The following is a 19,576-nucleotide window of genomic DNA, read 5'->3' as shown; positions in this document are numbered from 1 at the left end:
ATTTCTAAATAGTAGACACAATTTCAGTGATCAAGAGTGTCAGGAGGTATTTAGTGGTTTCAGTGTATTATAACTCTATTATAGTAACACGATACACTTAATTGCAGTTCTATACAAGTATTTTATGTAATATTATTATTATAGTCCAAGAACTTTAATGAAACAAAAAAATGTGTACCTATACATAATGGGTAGACTATAATACCGCATGCCACCGATTGTTATTATAATTTTTGTGTACTGGCACACGTTTTTCAGTTAATCGGTGTGACCTATTTAAGGGCATGCAACAAGTGTCTCATATACAAAACGATGGTTGGTTAGTGCATTTTTTGTTCAAATGTTAGGCCTTTAGGGTCACCGCCGAATACCATTATTATTATACTTGTATTATACACGCAAGTGCAGCAGCGCGACGCTCATGTACAGAGTGCTTTAGGTTGTTCAGTTTAAACTTTGTGAATGAATAACACTCGCCGTATCAGTCACGACTAAAATCGAAATTATTTATACCTTTTTTTAATATTTCGTGAATTATACCGGACACCACAAGTACAATATTATAATACTATGAAATTCCCCCCAAAAAAACGGAAAATTGCCATATTCGATTCCTTCGTGGACGTGTGATTATCGTTCTGAAAGTTTACACGGAACTACCTGAAACGCTCTGTATAAAAACGCGTTTTTAGAAAAACTTTTTACCATACACCTAATATACCTAAATATATAGCTAATATGTAGCCGTGTCGTGTCGCGTTCTAATTGAATTATTGCGCCGAAACGTTTGCGTTTCGTTACACCTATATGATATATATTATATATATAATACATAGAAACATTTATCTATGTTTATATAGTGCAATTAAAATTATACGCCACTGTCGTTGTCCGGGAAACGCTAAGACTCGACGAGCTATGGTTTTCCAAGGGGGGGGGACCCACGGAAAAATGTAAAACGCGATCGACGATAAACGATTGGAAACGGTGCGAAAACGCATATAACTATACAATACATCACAGACGTGGCGTACGTTTTCCCCGCGCGTGTTAAATGTTTCGACTATCGCATGCGATTTGTAAGCAGCGGCGTATGCGTACTCGATCGCAATAAATCGTTATTATTATTATTTATCGTCAGCCGTAGGTACCGATCGAGTGGTGTTTCGCTCGCGCAGTTTGACGGCGAATTCGTCGTCGCCGAGTCGTTGTACGCGTATCCGTTATTATAAATCGTAATAACAAACAATCGCGTGGGTTTATGCGATAATAATTATATTATACATATTTAATTACCTACTACGTTATTATAATTCAGTCGTCGTGTTCGTGCTTGTCATAATATCGTTGTTATTATTATCAGTTCACACTGTCGTTTACTCGTCGGCCCGCGTATAATGTGATGTCATTTTTATTGTTGTGAAAGTTCACTCTACGCGAAATCCGCCACCGCCACTGTGCCGATCGCGGGTTACCGGCATCGCGAGCAGGCGGTGGTCGGGTGGGCGACGTCGGACCGTAGGCGTGCGCTTTTTTTCTAATTTTTTCGCGGCACCGGACCGACCTCCGTCGCCTCCGTCGACCACACCGGTTTTGGCACTCTGCGGCGTCCGACCACCGGACGATTTCTCGTTAAAGTTACCAGCTGTCTGCAAACGTCTTTTACGAGTTACAACTATCGTTTCAACCAGCGAAAACAAACGAAAATCCTTCGAAAAAAAACTCCAGGACCATCAGCGATGTCGGTCTCGAGGTGTGTCGTCGTCCTGCTGTGGTGTTGCTGCGGGTTCGCGGCGGCTTTGTCGAACGAAAAAAACGCCACCAGAGGAGTGGACGAGTTCTTGACGTGAGTGACCATTCGAATTAACAAAATACAATGTACTATAATATAATATCGATATCGTATATTCGTATCAAAATAACTATTCACTTGATAACTCTCCTTGATTTACCAAGGAAAAAGAAATGATTCGTAATTTCGTATAGGTACCTATATTTCTTAAAGAGATCTGAATATGTTTTTGGTTACTTATTTGCGACTATCTGGGTTCAGATTTTCGGTAGCTGAAATTCAATTTGTTCTCAGAATATAAGTTTACCGATGGTATAGGATAAATATTTTAAGAACGGATTCAAAACATCAAATTATTCGTAATATACGGTTTCGAATATTTTCAGCGATATCGATATTTATTTGTACCTGTTTAACCACTACCGTCGATTATGCAATTTAAGAATCAATTTATTTTCACCGCGATAGCTATGGTCTGTTTCTTTTGATTTGCAGAGTAAAATAGCAGTTCTGCTATAAAAATCTTAATTAAAAACAATAATTTTTACAAGCATTTGTATGCACGCATGACCGGTTGATAATTTATCCTTAAATCATAAAAACTGCCAAGAATAATTTATGCATTTGCTACCACAAGTCCTACCTGTTGATCGCGGGGAACAGAATGTAATTCGATTTAAGACTTAATTCATATATTATTAGTACAGTTTCCTATTTTCTCGTACGATCTCTAGTTCAATAATAAATATATAATCATCTTATGTTTTTACTTATATAATATTATACGATGATTGGATTATTGTCTTACGTTTTCCACGGCAGGTCCTTGACGCAAATGATCGGAACGGTTTTGAACACCGATGCCAGATATTCGAGTGTGCTCGGGGATGGATCTCAGTCTGTTTTGGGTCGGCCCAATCGTCCACCCGTCGCCGATTACTTTGACACCGGTCGACCACCCTTTCTGGAGAGGCCCCAAGGTGGCAGACCATACCCTCCACCGTACCCGGAAAACGGCAGACCGTACCCTCCACCATACCCGGAAAACGGTGGACCATACCCTTCACCGTACCCAGAAAACGGCGGACCGTATCCTCCACCATACCCTGGAAACGGTGGACCGTACCCTCCACCGCCATTCCGCCCAAATGGGCTCCGTCCCGGTGGTCTAGGTGGCGGCTACCTACAGCAGAACTCCGTCGTGCAGGCGCTGAGTTCCATATCGGAACACGACGACCTGAGGTGCGTGCCCAGACTGCTGTGCGAAGTGTCGTCCGGCACCAGACCCGGTTATTACCAGCAATCGGGTTACTACCAGCAACAACAACAACAACAGTCCTCCATACCGTTCCTCACCAAAGACGCTCTGATCACGTAAGTACGGTGTGCGCACAAACACACACACATACAATTTATACAGTACGTTATACATAGAGGTATTAGGTGTACTCTGAGTTATTATTTATAGTCACTCGAGGTGTCGTTATATTATATCAAATATAATATATCATGGTTTCGCGTACACGATAATTGCGTACAATATAAATATAATATATCACAGAGAGTTATAGTCGTATATCAGTCGTCACCTCGCTCGTTTTTTTCCGTCGATAAATCTACGCGGCTCGCGATCGGTGGCCCGTCCAGATAAGAAATGAAAAAGTGTCTTTGACGCGCGGAGACGTGCCTTTTACGCCTTTCTGCGGGTACACAAACACTCGGCGGCGGGGCCAAGAGACGATGGGTCGGGGGTGGGCAACGTAAACATTTCGCTTTGCGGGGCTTAAATCGAAATTAACTTGTTTTTTCCTACAACCCACCCGCCGAACGCTTATTTATTGCGACGTGATTTACTGCCGAGTAACGGAAAAAAAACCTCGTACCACCGCCGCCGCCGCCAAACGGCGTGTGCGTCATAAACATTTTTTCGCCGACAGATTAACGACGTCTCCGCCGCTTCCGCGATATGATTCCCCTCGGGAACCCTTTTACCGCGCAGATCACTTCCGGAAAATATATTACACTAACTGTATATTGTGTACACAGCAGTCGACTCGGGCGGACGGCGACGAGCGCAGGTTATAACCTGTATACCGGTATACCGCGACTGTGTCTGTATAGCTGCTCTGCAGTCGTATACCTATATAATAATATGATGCGGTCGGTAAACGATGTGTTATTGCTTTGATAACGGCGCGTACGCGTAAAGTTCAAATGCAGTGATTATGTCATATTTGTAGTTATTATACTTAATGTACACACCGGAAGTATAGTTTCCGGTAACGTGCGCACGGGTAATCGCTACACGGACGGATAGGTACCTACAAACTCCAGCACTCGTCTCAATCACATCATAAGCAGTATAATAATAATAATGATAATGTAATATATACCGTTCCTTATTAGGGTCGAGCAAACGACAGAGCGGCCACCGAGACTTTTGGACGCCGTGAGCTGTAAGTCTCCAGCGAGTTTTTTCATTGAAACTTCTGACGGGCCTGTTTAACCTTGTATTTCGTATCAAGCTTAAACATAATATAGACACCAAATCCCGAATTTTTGGACGATTTCCGGTATTTTATTCGCTATTCAAAGAGTTCAGTTTGTAGTTTAATTCCAAAAAATAAAACGTTCATTATTTAAAGGAGGTTTAACTATATATTATATAGAACTGTAACGGTATTGGTCTATATTGAGTAACAATTCTTACATCATAAGTTAAGCCGTAAGGTCGACATAGCGAGTACATTTTTTATCTATTGAGTAAGAGGATGCTATTCACACATGGCTCTATAGTCTTTGAGTTCAGCGGAACTAATTTTGTGTTGTTAGCTTACATTATATTAGAGCGAATTCACCAATTATCAAACATAAAAGTTAAAAAATTTCACCTGCACTTAAGTGTCCGCTTTTTACAATATTTTAATTTTTAAGTGAGATATAAGTTTTTTTTAATTTTACATACTCATATAGTCATATCTTCCTTAAACACTAAAATATCGGTTCTGCTGAACTCAAATTTGACATGTCTTACGTGTTTGAAAGGCGGAGACAACACATGTATAGCGTCGTTTTTTTAAGATCATTCACAATGGTTAGACATGCTTAAAGTTGAATCTTAGGTAACTCATTCGTTTGTGCTGACGCCCTTGACAAATTCTGTCACCCAAACATATAAATCATTCCGCAGTCTGCGGATTAGGAAAAAATCAATTAAACACTCGCGACTCATCGTATATAAACTTTTCGACATTACCGAACTCCATTCAACTGTATAGGCCAGGTAGATGATCTATGGCTAAATTATCTATACAAGAACCCCTGATGATCGGGGTGACAATTGTCTGCAGCGGCGTTCGGTCATAAATAGTAGGACACGTAATATTCTTATATTATTATTATTTTTATTATCACTATTATGATACACGCTAGGAATACGCCATTATAATAATATTATATTATTACACTGCTCTATTGTCGAGCACGACGATTGTGCGTGACAAAATAATAATATTTGTAATTATTGCGTTACGCGCCACATCGTTTTGTTAACACCAAAAGTGGGTCTACGATGTTATAATGACAACAAAAACAACAACAACAACAACAACACTGCAGCAGTGATATTATTATAATATATTACAATATTATATTTTTATATTGTAACGAACGTTTTCCTCACCCGAGGCCACCTCTGCCGCCGTCGTGTATTCCTACGCGCGCCAACAATTATTATTATTATTATAATATTATAATATAATATATTTATAGTTTAGATGAATTCGGCCGGGTGAAATGAGATGCGTGGGCCGCCCGCGAAATCGCTCGATGTCGATATTATGCGTTCGGTATAGTGCATATTGTTGTAAAGTTATTATTATTATTATATTACATAGGCGAGAGTCGTCGAACTCGATCGGATTTGCATATAATATGCATTAAATAAGGCGAAACGCCGTCGCCCCCACCCACCACCCCACGGTCAATGGTATAGTTTTTGTCTTTCGCTAGACGACTTTTACCCGACGCATATATTACAGTGTATAGTTGATATAATATGACTGTATCGTAATAATCACATCGCACCCCACACACACAGGTGGTCGACGACTCTCGTCATTCATACTTTCCAAACGAGCTTACACCGATACATTATCGCGCGTCGTCCCACAGACAGTCAAAATCGATGGTATATACTATAAAATCGTAAAATATCACGTCATGACCATTTCATTGGTTTTCTTATAACGATCATAATGCTCTAGTACCAATATAATAGCCATACCAGTTCGAGGCACGTAACCATGAATTTTTTTAGGGGGTGTTAAAATTTTATTTTAGAACAATATATATGGGGTATACTCTCATTTAAAACCTTAAACACTCCCCCCACACCCCCTCCAAGCTACACCAATGAACCGTTTAATATGATGATTCTACAGGATCTATCCGAGGGTGTGTACGACGACTACTTTTGGCGAGCGGAAGTAATTTACTGATTATTCTGTCACCTCGCTGTACTGTATTTTGAGTAAAATTTCATCGAAACTCACTAACTACAGTATCTTTAGATCGATAACTCTTTATTGGCTAACTGTCACTTTTTACTAGGTGTTTGAATAGAAATCACGACTAGTATAAAAATTAGATTTTGATTCAATTTCCTATTATTTCAGTTTTTGCAGTTAGGTATTGTGCTTCTAGCAGACGCATTTATTATACTGCTGCTCCAAAAAAACGCTTACCTATATTATAATTTACCTCAATCGAAATTTCAATATTTAATTGAATTGTGTAGAATGTGGTGAGATGTATGACATCTTTTCAAAATACCCTAAATATATCTCCACTGGTATACTCAAAATAATTTAAATGTATGGTATTCAACAGTAAAATCAATTTCCAATTCAATGACATACATTAAAAAAATTTCAAAATTTTTTCATCTACAATTTAACATATTATTATGTTGTTGAAGCAATTTTGAAATATGATTACAATTAAGTTATAATTTACCTATAAGTAAAGCATAGGTTAACTTTTTAATATTTGTGGAAATAATAGTATTAATACTATTATTTCCACAAATATGCGACTTATGAGTGAGCAATAATAATATTTATTATTAATATTAACTCATGATTTTCAAATTATGGTTTTCAAAAAGTAACTAATTATTAATTGCACAAAAATGTCTACTATTATAGGGTTTAACGGACTATTACCAAAATCTGATTGAATTTGATCCAGTTTAGTATATTTCTAACAACATTATTGTTTTAAATTATCAATAACTAGACGTATACCTGCTCTAATTTGGTAAACTCGTACTTACCTTTTTATTTATTAAATGTATGGAAAATGAAATCAGTATTTTATAGAAAAAAAGTGGTGAAAAATTACTGTTTTATATTGAATACGACAAAAATACTATCTTAGAAATCAATGAGCCATCGTTGCACGTTGGTTTATAATAGTCCATGTATAGGACAATTTGCTAGAACAATTTTCACAAAAAGTAACAAATAACCACCCCCAACAAATATAATAAACACAAATATGTGGATGGGTTTTGTACCCCCCTATAATATACAGGTGAGAGGTCACTCAATTTTTTTCTGGGAGTATTCGATAAAACAATCAAAAAATTTAAACTAAAAATCATTGTTCTTTATGATCGTATAAAAATAATCATTAGTATTAAGTTAATTCACATGCGTGCAAATGACACGAACACACTAAAATAGATTAAGGTCACGAGTTCTACAGTTATTTCTATGAATATTGGGCATTGGTAATTAATCAACAATTTATAATAGATGAGTTATACCTATATCTACGTGTTGTATATTGTTACTACAGCACTGCACGACAATAGATACTGTGTAAACAGTGATATATACATATTTTATATTATAATATCGCTTTCAGATTGCTGACCGTGTTGAACTTCGTAGACGACTCACCGCTGCTCATGTTCGGCCGGGCCGCGTTGTTGGGGTACAACGCCCGAGGAGATTCCAAATATTGCACTACCGCGTATCCAACCTGTCCCAGGGACCCCGACCAGCTGATCAACTACCTGAACAACCACAACGGCGGTTTCTTCCGGTTCTTCAACCAACAACTACCGCAGTACGCTCCCCAGTATGCCCCCTACCAACGTCCACCGTACCCACAACAGCCTCCGTACCCGGAGCAACCTCCATATCCGCAAAGACCTCCGTACTCGCAACGGCCTCCGTACCCGGATCAGCAACAGAACTACGCTCCCCAATACCCGAGGCCGCAACAGAACTTTGGCTACGGCTACAAGTCCCGAGTAGATGACCAACAGAACCCGAGAATACTTAGCGGGTCACCGGGCCAGTACTACGACGTGCCTTCGGTTAACGACTTGCAACTGGACGGTCCTAGGCCGGCGCCGATGAAGTTTCCGTCTGCGATCGATCACGGCGGCGCCTCGAATACGGTCTCACAGTTCACTTTCCCGTCCGACCACAACAGCGGTGGTGGAGGTGGCAGCGTTGGGGGTGGCAACCGGCAGGCGAAAAGAGTGAAAATGATTTTCCCCGACAGGACTGGCACTGGCGGACTCAGGGCCGACGTGGACAAGTACGGAAACTATAAGGGCGTGTACTACGCCGACGGTGCGATCAAGTTCGTTGATGACGCCACCGCGAGCGGCGGTCGGCCGTCGACCATCAGACTTCCGCAGCGGCGACCGGCCGAAGACTTCGACGTGCTCGGCAACAGGTTGCCCTACCAGAGGCGGCCCAAGTTTCAATTCCCCAGGACTTCGGAATAATGCGGTGGTATAAATGCGGTTCAATATAGGGGCACCTCCCCGTTGCCAACAGTGTTTAACCCCTATTTAATATTTATACGAAAAACAATTATTTATTTAAGTACATTATTAATTACCTAATGTATTGTACAATTTTATAAGGACAATAAATTATTATTAGGTATAATATATAATACACAAAAATCGGATAACACGATAGTGCATTTCAGACCCATAATATTGGTAATGTATATGCCTATATGGACGTAACTTCCGTCTCGTTCGTCAAATATCCAGATGGTAGACCCTCATTTTCAGAACGCTTTTCATCCAAATATCCCACAATAACAATTCGTTATTGTAAATATTATTAATATTACATTATGATAGTTCATTACACTTACCTATCTTTATTTTCAGAGAAATCTACACTCCCTGTAGGTACCCACACACGTCTGCTGTAATAATTTATTCAAGTATTGTGGTATTATAATAGCCTTGTATCCATGTTACCAACCCTTTAAATTATTATGTTACCACTCGCCACACGTATAATATACGACAATGTTTGTTGCTAATTTTTCTTTGTACATTTTATTATCATTATTGTTATTATTATTATTATTATTATTATTTACATCATCGCAAGTACCACGACACTGGTGTACATATAAATATATTAACTTAAATTAAAATTATTGATGATACGCATATACAATAATAATACCTGTGTAGGTACTTATGGACAATTTTTTGTAATTTTTTTTATTTATACATAATATTAAGTTAAATACATAAATAGATGTGTATAGGTAACTGCAGTTATACTGCCTATACATTGTGTATAATATACTATAATATCATACTTATATATAGGCTTGATTGAGGTAATACTTGTTAATATACCTTATACGATGCACATAATAATAATAATGATATTTATTGTAGTGTCTTAATACTTTTATATTATTATAATAATTATCGGCTGTAATTGATAAAAAAAAAATAACATATTGTTATTAATTTTTACGCGTGACCTGTCGGCGTTGATATCATAAAAAAGGAAGACGATGGCGTGGACGTGACTTATGACTCAAGCCGGAATCGCGAGGGCGGAAAACTTGTTTGATTTTTTTAAATTTTTCACCAGCGGCAGGTGGCGCTAAAGTCGAAACAAGACGTTAAAGGTCATGCGAGCTCAGCAGCTGCAGGTCTACCTACGTTTCGAGAAGCGGTTATAGGTATAGCCGTACATGTATCTTGGAATAAATATTATTATATTATTATTAAGATGCATCGGTTTAAGGACTAGACTGTGGTCGCAGCGTCGGCGTCACACACGTAGGTAAATTATATTATTATTTTACAAGATCTTCACTTTCTTCATCATTTGCATCACCTGCAGCCCGGGAAACGGACATCCGGGATAAAAGTTGTGACATCCCGTGTTGTCAATGCCGTTGATGAGTTGGCCCATGTGCGCTGCGAAATGATATTTGGACGTCACTTCGGCTGTAGTGGAAATGGTCGTTTCTCTGTAAATACAGATCGTTATAATATAATATAATATATAATATATAATAAAACAATATGTTATTGATGTAGTTTATAATATTTTAATAGTCCTAGCAAAAATCTACACATAAACACTTTAACGATAACAAATATTTATATTTTCAATTTTGTCGTATGGACGCAGACTGTCGAACTGCGCAAACCTTGCCTAAACCAAAATGCCTGAATTCACTGTGGTACAAAAAGGTAACGTTCGAATTGCACTCGGACCGATCAATGAAGTTATTACAAAAAGTTACTGGTTTGTAAATAAACGAAAATAATGTATTTAAATTGGAACTACCTATTTGTCAATTTTTAAACAAGAACCCATTTTTATGCACTTTATCGTTTATTAGTTTTTAAATGTGAACATATTAGATTCTGAGAGAAATGATAAATGTATTGATTTTACAATATTGTGTTTTTTTTTTTTTTAATTTTTATTTTTGTCTGTCATCACCGTTTAGGAATCTTTTTGAGCTGTTTACGGACATTGTCAGTTTTCAATTTTTTTAGTTTTTTTCCCTATAAATACATATCAATAAAAATTTATTTGTTGGGTAAAAAAGCATGAAAATGTAATGCAACGCTCCTGATATATTGTTACAATAGCAGTTGAAAAACATTGAAAATACATAGGCACAATTTTTTTTATAAGCATTTAAGGTTCGAATTTTGACAAAATATTACAAATTTAAAATTTAACAATTATTTTTAGTTAAAAATGTATAAAATGTTCAACTTTTATAGCTAAAGATTAAAAATTTAAAACATGGTTCCACGTAAATAGGTTATATATAAATTACTTTATTCACAATAATATTATCAAAATATATACTTAGTAATATAATAGACTGACTGACCGTTTTCGCTCAGAATCGTTTTTCTAATACAATGATATTATATCATTAAATTCAAATGTAACACCATCCATTACAGTGACCCACTTGTATCCTACTGTACATCAGAGTAACATCCACTTATCCATCTTTTTTAAATTTAAAATATAAATTGAAGTTTTTTTTAAATAAATTGAAGCCGTATTATAGATATTATAATATGGTCATTAAACTTAGACATTAAATACAAATTATTATTCTGATCGTCTGCTGGTATTCACTAATAACAAAAATGGTTATATATTTGTATACCATTGTAGTATTATATGTTAGCTATACCAGCTATATATAATGATCGGAATGAGTACAATTTGACCTTAGCCGTATTGACTACCTATTAATAATATTTTAATTGGCGTCAACATCGAAAAAAGATCAATCCGTCACGACCCGGTCATATTCTGTTGGAATCTTAAGTATATAGGTCAAGTTTTGGATGTGATGTTCAAATTACGGACAACGCCTAGCTAGTTGGACGAGAATATCGAGGCAAACGCGTCAGTTGTTGCGCAACCCGTGTATACGATAATAATGACAACAATACGAACCGGAGAAGAGACATAACTAGAAACGCAATATTTGTATTTTTCCATATTAATATTATCGATGATGAAAATCTTTATCGCGTGCATAGCTGCGTAATAAATATAATATATGAAAAAAAAACCGATAAAAAAGTCAAATCACTAGAAATCGTCGGCGTTCGTGAAAAGAAGATAATAATAATACGAAATGCGAATTTAAAAACTTGATTTTATTTGTCCCGACGAGGGAAAAATATAATAATAATAATATGTAATATTATATATATATGAAAACGTGACGTTTAATTTTTCCGAGCGAAAAATTACGATTCCAATCTCCCTCCCACCCACTCTCTCACCCATTCCCTCTCACCCTCTCTCACTCTGTATCTCTCTCGCACACACACACACACACACACACTGTGTTCCTTTCTTCGCTGTCAAATCCCCAAAGAATTCTCCGGGCCCGCGCCGTTATGAGGGTCTCCCGCCCTGGCGCGGATGAAAAATAATAATAATAATAATCATCTTTTGAATATTCACAAAAGGAGGAAGCGGGCAACGACGATTTTCCCCGTATTATTATTATTGGCCCGTCGGAGATCGGCGCGCGCGATCGGTGACACGAGTTATTATTAGTATTTTTTTCCCGTGGCGCCAAACCCCGAGTAAGAAAAAAAAAAAAAACTTTTTTTTAAGTCCAAACCAGAGGTCTCGGGGACCGAGCTAGGGGAACAGCGTGTAAATCACGTCGACGCCGGGGAACAAAACAAAATAAGTAATATTATCAACGCATGAATATTTGGCGAAATCGGTCTTACGATTATAATATTTGTATTTAATTATATTATTAAATACGGTCAGAGTCCAACAGTACAGAATAAAACAAACAGAAAATAAAACATATACTAATGAACGAGTGTGTTGTGGTCGGTGCCCGGTGGTAGTGGTGATCGTGTGTTATGGCTGGGTGTTGGAATCAATAAAGATGTATTAGGTACAAGGCACATTAAACCGACTTCGATTGCACGATTGTGGCAATAATTCGCAGCAAGTACAACATAAGGGTTGGAGGATCGAGTGGAAAGTCGGTGAACTAGGAAGTTAACACGGTACTATGGTATAGGTATTATTATGTTATAATTTTTCGGCGCTGAAAATTGATTCCAAAGTGAATTTCTTAAATTTTTTCGAGAAGCCACGTAGATTATTTTATATTGTACCATCATAGTAAGTATATAATATGGTTGGTACTATTATAATTGTTGTTGTCGTCATTGCAAACTACTTTTTAATGCGTCTATAGTATATATTGCGTGCGATGTATCTACGGCGTGACTTAGGATCTGTGATTTATGTATTGAAAAGATGGATACGCCACGAGGAGAACAACTACTACTGTCTATATCCAGTTATTTCGTCACAGGTCTTCTCTATGAGCTCGCGAAAGACTGGCGGCGAGGTCGACTGATGGCACCTACCTATTACTTCGTCGACAAAACGGATTCACAGTGTATACTATGCAGGTACCCACGGGGTGATTAACCACGAATGTGGTTCAAATTTTGATTTTTAGAACTTTTAAAATAGGCATTAAGGACTATTTGGTACCTGTAGGACAATATTTTACTACATTTGATAGGACTGTCTGTTGGCGGTATACAAACATTTTTTTTTCGTTTGAGTACCATTTTTGTGTATCGTAAATTATTTAGCAGATGATATTTTTTGAAAACAAATATCTAAATGGAAATTAGAACGAGTGGTTTATAGTAGATAGGTATATTAAAAAAAAAAAATTAAGAGAACACAATTTGAACAAAATGCGTTATTATTAATGATGAGCACAAACGATGCTTGGTAAACCAATCTGTGACAGCTGTACATATGGCGAGGATAGCCGGTAAAACGTTTACCAGCGTATCTACAATATACAATTTTATTAAATTGTCGATTTGAACATTACATTTATATTATTATATTTTTATGACATCAGATGATACCCCGTAACCCTTAGAGTGTTTTAATACGCATAGCTATATAATTATAATATTATTATCTGCAGATGATATCATTCAATCGACGGCTGTCTGACACGATACTATTATTATCGTCGATCCTTATGTTATTTTTCGATGCGTTTTAAAGTGTTAGGTTAGGCATATCTATTAGAATGAAGTAGAACATAATATACAAACGACACGTTTTAACGCGCACGCGCTCGTCACGCTTCGCACACAAAAATATTAACATAATAAAAAAATAAATACTTTTTAACGTCGTCGTCGTCGGGAGAGGTGCCGCGCTGCAGTACAAAATATTATATTATACTATACATATTTTATATTATCACATTATGCACTCGGAATTTACATATAGGAGAAAACGCGCAGCAAATCATTATTCTCATACACATATAATATATAAGAATGCGAACAATTATTGTTGTTGTTGTTATTATGATATATATAATAATATATAATATATATATGGCGTGCGTATACGCCGAGCGCATATTATATTGTGTGCTTTTCCGCGAGAGATTTATCACTTAATTTTTTTCACTATTTTATTCCTCCCTCCCCGGGTCGTAAATAACGCACTCGCATATTATATCCGCGCACTACAGTTTTCTCAGCGAAGCGATTTACGATTGCTCCGATCGTCTACCAGTGTTTTTTTTATTTTTTTCTAACAATTTCCGGTACACGGTTTCCCTCGACGAAATCAGTTTTCCGCAGACTGCACCGGCGACACGTCATCCGGTCCACGTTTTCTTTCTCGCCGGTTTCGTCCACTGTGAGCAACGAGCATAACATATTTTGAGGATCATTCGAAAATCTCGCGAAAAAGAATTCAAACCGCCCGCGGATGATATATTAATATCATAATGTCGTGATCGGGTACCCATATATACGCGAAGTCGATATTAAAGTATATTTTAAGTACGTACACAATATTCTATAAGTACTTGAAACTTTCCGAAAATCTTCTAACGCGATTCTTACTAGGACTTTTTTAAATGGCCATACCTATATTATATTAAAACTTTGCTATTTTTGAACGCCGCCAAGCGTGGGTGCATGCAACCAACGCACTATACAACATATTGAAACCAAAGCTCAAGACAATTGTACGACAATTATACGAATACAGTTGCAGTGTCTTTGGACTTTGTTGGTTACGCAACGAAATAACCACCGACTCGCAGTTGAATGATATTCGTATTATACTGCCCGAAGACATACCATTATTATAATACAGCAATTCACGTGCAGTCGACGTCTCCGTTTTTTATTGTGTGTCGCTTGTGCGGTGTGACTCGAGTTATATTATAGTGAAATCGAAAGTGCATAAACAAACAATTTTGATATTATTATAGTCATTACCAATCGTGCTTATGCATATATAATAATATTATACCTGCTGCAGTATACTAGGTACACGGTTAGAATATACGCTGCAGCAGAGGGTTTTCCGAGTGGTAAGCTCGATGAAAACCTCATCAGCATCACGCGGTTACGGAGCGCACGCGCGCGCGCATTGTCATTGAACACCACAGTCGTATACCGCGGTATATTGTGCGGCCGGTTTAATATAACGTGGTATAATGTAGCTGATAGCATATAATAATAATAATAATGATAACAATAATAGGTACCTAATGAGCGACAACAGGTATCTTTCGGATTCGGTAAGCGAGTCGCGGTTTGTGGACGCAGTCAGCTCGCAAATAAGTTTCGGCAAACACGATTCCTTGATGGTGTTGACCAGTTTCATTCGGGCCGAATACGATTTGGCTGTGAATAAAATATATAAAACAAAAAACGTTATAATTAGTTGGTATGTCCGATTATCACTCCGCGTGCTGTTTCTCGTTGCAAAATAGACACGCGCGTTCGCACAATCGTCGTAACAACCGGTGCACACGAATGAAAGTAAAACTAACCGGTATTTATAAATTTTTTTTTTAATACAGAGATAAAAAACGCGAGCCGTAATACCTACAAGTTATTATTATTATAATGTCGTGTTTGCAGTGTGCAGTAATATAATATAATATCAATAAATTATGTATACAGAGTACAGATAATGGGCATTATAACATCGCGTAGTTTATAATATATTATATAATATTTTATAATAACAATAAAACACTGTATACATATTGAACAGGGAAGATATTTGGTCGGAAATGTATAATATTCTCTGCTGGTATTTTGCAGCCTCCCGATGTAAATTAAAATATGATTTTATCAATAATTGACATTGAACGTTATTGTACCTATTATTAATGTATATGCGTCGCGAATCGCGAAACGTGTGCCGGTGAGGTGTTGGTCGCGGGGGGGGGAGGGGCTAATATAAAAGGTATCGACGGGTAATCGCCTTTCGTCGAGCCGAAGAGATATTATTATAAATGTACGGAAGAATAAGAAGAAGCTTAGAACCACGGTAACCCGCGGATGTGTTTCCTCCAAGGCCTAAGATATCATATCATGACGAATATAATAAAAGTCGAACGAGGCCGTCGATTATAGCCAATAGGTACTACTGCACACCGAAACACCTCGCGGTGGTGACCTTGAATACGTCTGATACGTCGCCAGCGTATTATCATCGTCTTTTCGTTTGGTATTTATTTATTTTTTACTTCCACTACCCACGATTGCTCACCGAACGCTTCCATGTCGGGATCTTCGTCCGCCGTCGGGCCATCGGCGCCGATGTCGTCAGGGCCCGCCGCAGCAACCGGTGGTTTTGGCGACCGCGCGATTCCTTCGCCCGCCGACTTTTCCGGAGACTGCTGCCGGCTCCGCTGCTGCTGATGGCGGTGATGTTGGTTGTTGTGCTGCTTTCCGCCGTATTCCTCGAATACGTGTTTGACCATGCCGGCCAGGTCGCCGGTCAACAGGAAGAACAACACTATGAGCACGGCGAACCGTGCCAGTCCCGAGTCCATGGCGGCCTAAACGTCCGTGTCGGTATGGCGTCCAGTTAGAATAATAATAATATGTGTGAGTTATATCGCGTCTAGTAGTCGGTGCGATGTCAGTGTCGGCGTTTCCGGTGGGCGGCTGGACCGGAGTGCATGGCGAGCCTCGGTGACGGATCGCGGGAGATAAGTCGCGGCGATTGTGCAGCTGCAGCAGTGTGAGATGATAGCTGGGAAACTGAGTGAAATCGAGAGCGAAAAGAAACCGAAATCGGACGACTCGACGACTGTGTGATAATGATATTGTTATGTTATATGGACGCGAACGAGACTGCGGCGAGCCGGTGCGCGTCGGATATTACGTTCGGCGGCGGCGGCGGCGGCACGAGCGGCGTCCTTCGGATCCCCTCCACCGCCGCCCGAACCTCTCACCCATCCTGCCCGCCGCGGCGTTTGGCCTACATATTATTATTATTATTATTATTATAACTATTATGTTGTTATCGCGCGTCGAGTTTGCGACTCCCCACCCGCGACCGCCCCCACATAGTCACCCGAGGAAGTGCCCCGACCATAATAGTTGGAACAAGTGAAAGTGTCGAGTTTGAGAATAAAAGAAAAAAACGTAACCAAGACCGAAATCACAGCTGCTGCTGCGTCGTCGGCTCTTACCACATCCGACTACAACAGCCGCACTGTTTGTATACGGCTTGGCAACGCTGTAATCGGTCGTTGGTATAATAATAATAATAATAATTGGCCATGTAATACAATAATATTATTATATCAAACAACGATCGTACTAGAGCAAATAAGGTATTATGTTATAGAAAGTGAAACCGTCGCTATAATAATGATGATAGATAGCTATATAGCGACTTTTATGTTATGTATTGAGGACTTCCGATGACGCTCGAATTTTCCTTTTGTCACGCACCTATTGCAGCGCTCGCGAATCGAAGAAGTCACACGGGAAGTCGTTATTCCGGATAAAGTGATAAAAAGGAAGTAGTATACCGAAATCCCGTTTTAGGCTCAACTGGTGCATTATGAATAACTGAAGTTTTTCAGGTTTGCAAGTAATCCTCTCCATACCCCTCGCACACTACACACCTGCCATGAGTATCACTATATTTATCTTTGCTGGACCCATCTTCTTTTACCAAACGTACTGGCGTGCTGCAGGTAATCAGTGTCTCGGTTACTATTAAAGGGTAATGGGTATCATCGATTCACCTAGCACATTCTATCTTTATTATGTGCTTTAAGGTACCTAACCTCAGCGTGGAACATTTTATATTTTTCATAGGACCACTGTAATACACAATTTTAGCCAATGAACCGCTTGGGCGAATCATGCATTGAACGCCAATGCTGGACTGATCATTCTTTCACCGTTTAATTTAAAAGTATATATTGTACATTTTGTTTGTAATCAAGTGCCACTTATATTACGAGACTTTAACTCGTATTTTTGTAGCTCTCAATCTTCAAGCCAATATCGTAACTTGGTCCATCAATTGTTTTGCACAATGTACACTTTTTTTTATTAAGGGTCTCACCTTTATTTTAAATTAATAAAACAAAATATTGTTATATAGTTTTAGATATTTTAGACATACTTTGTACTTTTGGAGCTAATTTGGAGGGTGCGCTCCGAGGAAAAAACGAAACAAAAACGACCGATTTGAGGGTGCGCCAATATGGCGAAATCGATTCATCCGTTGTTTCGACGTATCGAATTTGAAAACATCGACAATGCGCAGTGATGTTGTATAATAATAATAATAATGAACGTCAAAGTGTACCTACGTACTATAATGTTACGCGTTATTATTATAGTTTCGACTTTCGAGTGTTTGTACGAAAACTCTTCGCTTTTGCAATACGCGAACCGATTCAATTGTGGCCCCACAAAAAGCCACAACGTGCTGCATAACCATATATATGGGGTCGCGAGTGACTTTTGATATTTTTTTTCCCCTTACTCGTTTAATATTGTATCGAATATATTCATTACAATGCGCATAATATACGCATATTACGAGGAGGTACACGACAATAATAGTCATAATACAGATTACGGACATGATTTTTCTACCGGCGGCATTGTTCGCGATGGCGCTCGTTTCTCAAGACCTCCTCGTTCAATGACGATCGCGGTTGAGTGCGATTGTCCGTTAATATTTAACATTCGCTACTCGTGGTATATACCATTCAATTAAATTATTATAAATACGCATTATACACCGAGGACTAACCCCTTTTTATTTTCAGATTTTCGCATCGACTCGGCGTCGTCCAAACGCAATGTTTTCCGGTCAACAGGTTCTCTAGACGTTCGATTGCACTCGACCGATCGCCGGTATTACATGATGTATAAAATATTATACATCACTTCAACGGAGAACGAACACACACACACACACACACACACACACACGCTAATATTATGTTAAATTATATAGCGTAACAGTTGGTTTCTTTTGTTTACTGAAGTCGTTAAACATATTATTATTACATGTGTCTCGTAAACATTAGAATCGCTAGTTATATGGGTAGTTGCTCGCTAATTATTGTAATGATGATCGACGGTAGTAAATCAATAATTAGCAATCGTGAAATCGGCGTGACTAGTTGCTGATGAGATAATATGTAACGCTTGTATAGGCTTATACGCGAGTGTATGGAAAAATAATTTAAATTACAATATTATATAGTAAGGTGAAATAATAATTATTCAAATGTTATATTTAGCCTAGTTTTGATGACAAAACGCGTTACCTTGAAAGATGAAGAAAGAAACACTCTCAAATCGACGTATTATGTTAGTAGTCTCGACCTTGGAACGCAGTCAATAAATCGTTAACACACACACTCTGACACTCGCCAATATGTGTAGATTCCACGCGTCGTTACCACTTACCATAGTTAATATACTTTAATATTGTTGAATATTATTATTATTTAATATCTGGGCTACACGAGTTTGCCATGATTGATAGGACTATTATTTTTATAATAAATACTTTTTCTTCTATGGGGGCGTTATGATAAAGTAATACGGGACCTGTTTTTTTT

At 38.2% G+C, this 19,576-nt stretch overlaps 2 protein-coding genes across 2 annotated transcripts; one reads left to right on the top strand and one right to left on the bottom strand.

The window, feature by feature from the left end:
• Positions 1–1,035: 1,035 nt before the first annotated feature.
• LOC100165262 (protein pygopus) lies at positions 1,036–9,157 on the top strand. Its single transcript, XM_001950201.4, has 3 exons — positions 1,036–1,846; positions 2,615–3,166; positions 7,724–9,157. The coding sequence occupies exons 1-3, from the start codon at positions 1,740–1,742 to the stop codon at positions 8,598–8,600; spliced, it is 1,536 nt and encodes a 511-aa protein (XP_001950236.1). The 5' UTR covers positions 1,036–1,739; the 3' UTR covers positions 8,601–9,157.
• Positions 9,147–16,850, bottom strand: LOC100163191. The gene is made up of 3 exons (XM_001950236.5): positions 16,237–16,850; positions 15,221–15,359; positions 9,147–10,114 (listed from the first exon to the last, which is right to left on the bottom strand). Exons 1-3 carry the CDS (start codon positions 16,520–16,522, stop codon positions 9,943–9,945), a joined length of 597 nt encoding a protein of 198 aa, XP_001950271.1. The 5' UTR covers positions 16,523–16,850; the 3' UTR covers positions 9,147–9,942.
• Positions 16,851–19,576: the final 2,726 nt, after the last annotated feature.

This window comes from Acyrthosiphon pisum, chromosome A2, assembly GCF_005508785.2.
Source record: "Acyrthosiphon pisum isolate AL4f chromosome A2, pea_aphid_22Mar2018_4r6ur, whole genome shotgun sequence".
Lineage (NCBI taxonomy): Eukaryota > Metazoa > Arthropoda > Insecta > Hemiptera > Aphididae > Acyrthosiphon > Acyrthosiphon pisum.
Note: the sequence above shows the minus strand (reverse complement) of the source record. Positions and strands in the feature narration are given on the sequence as shown.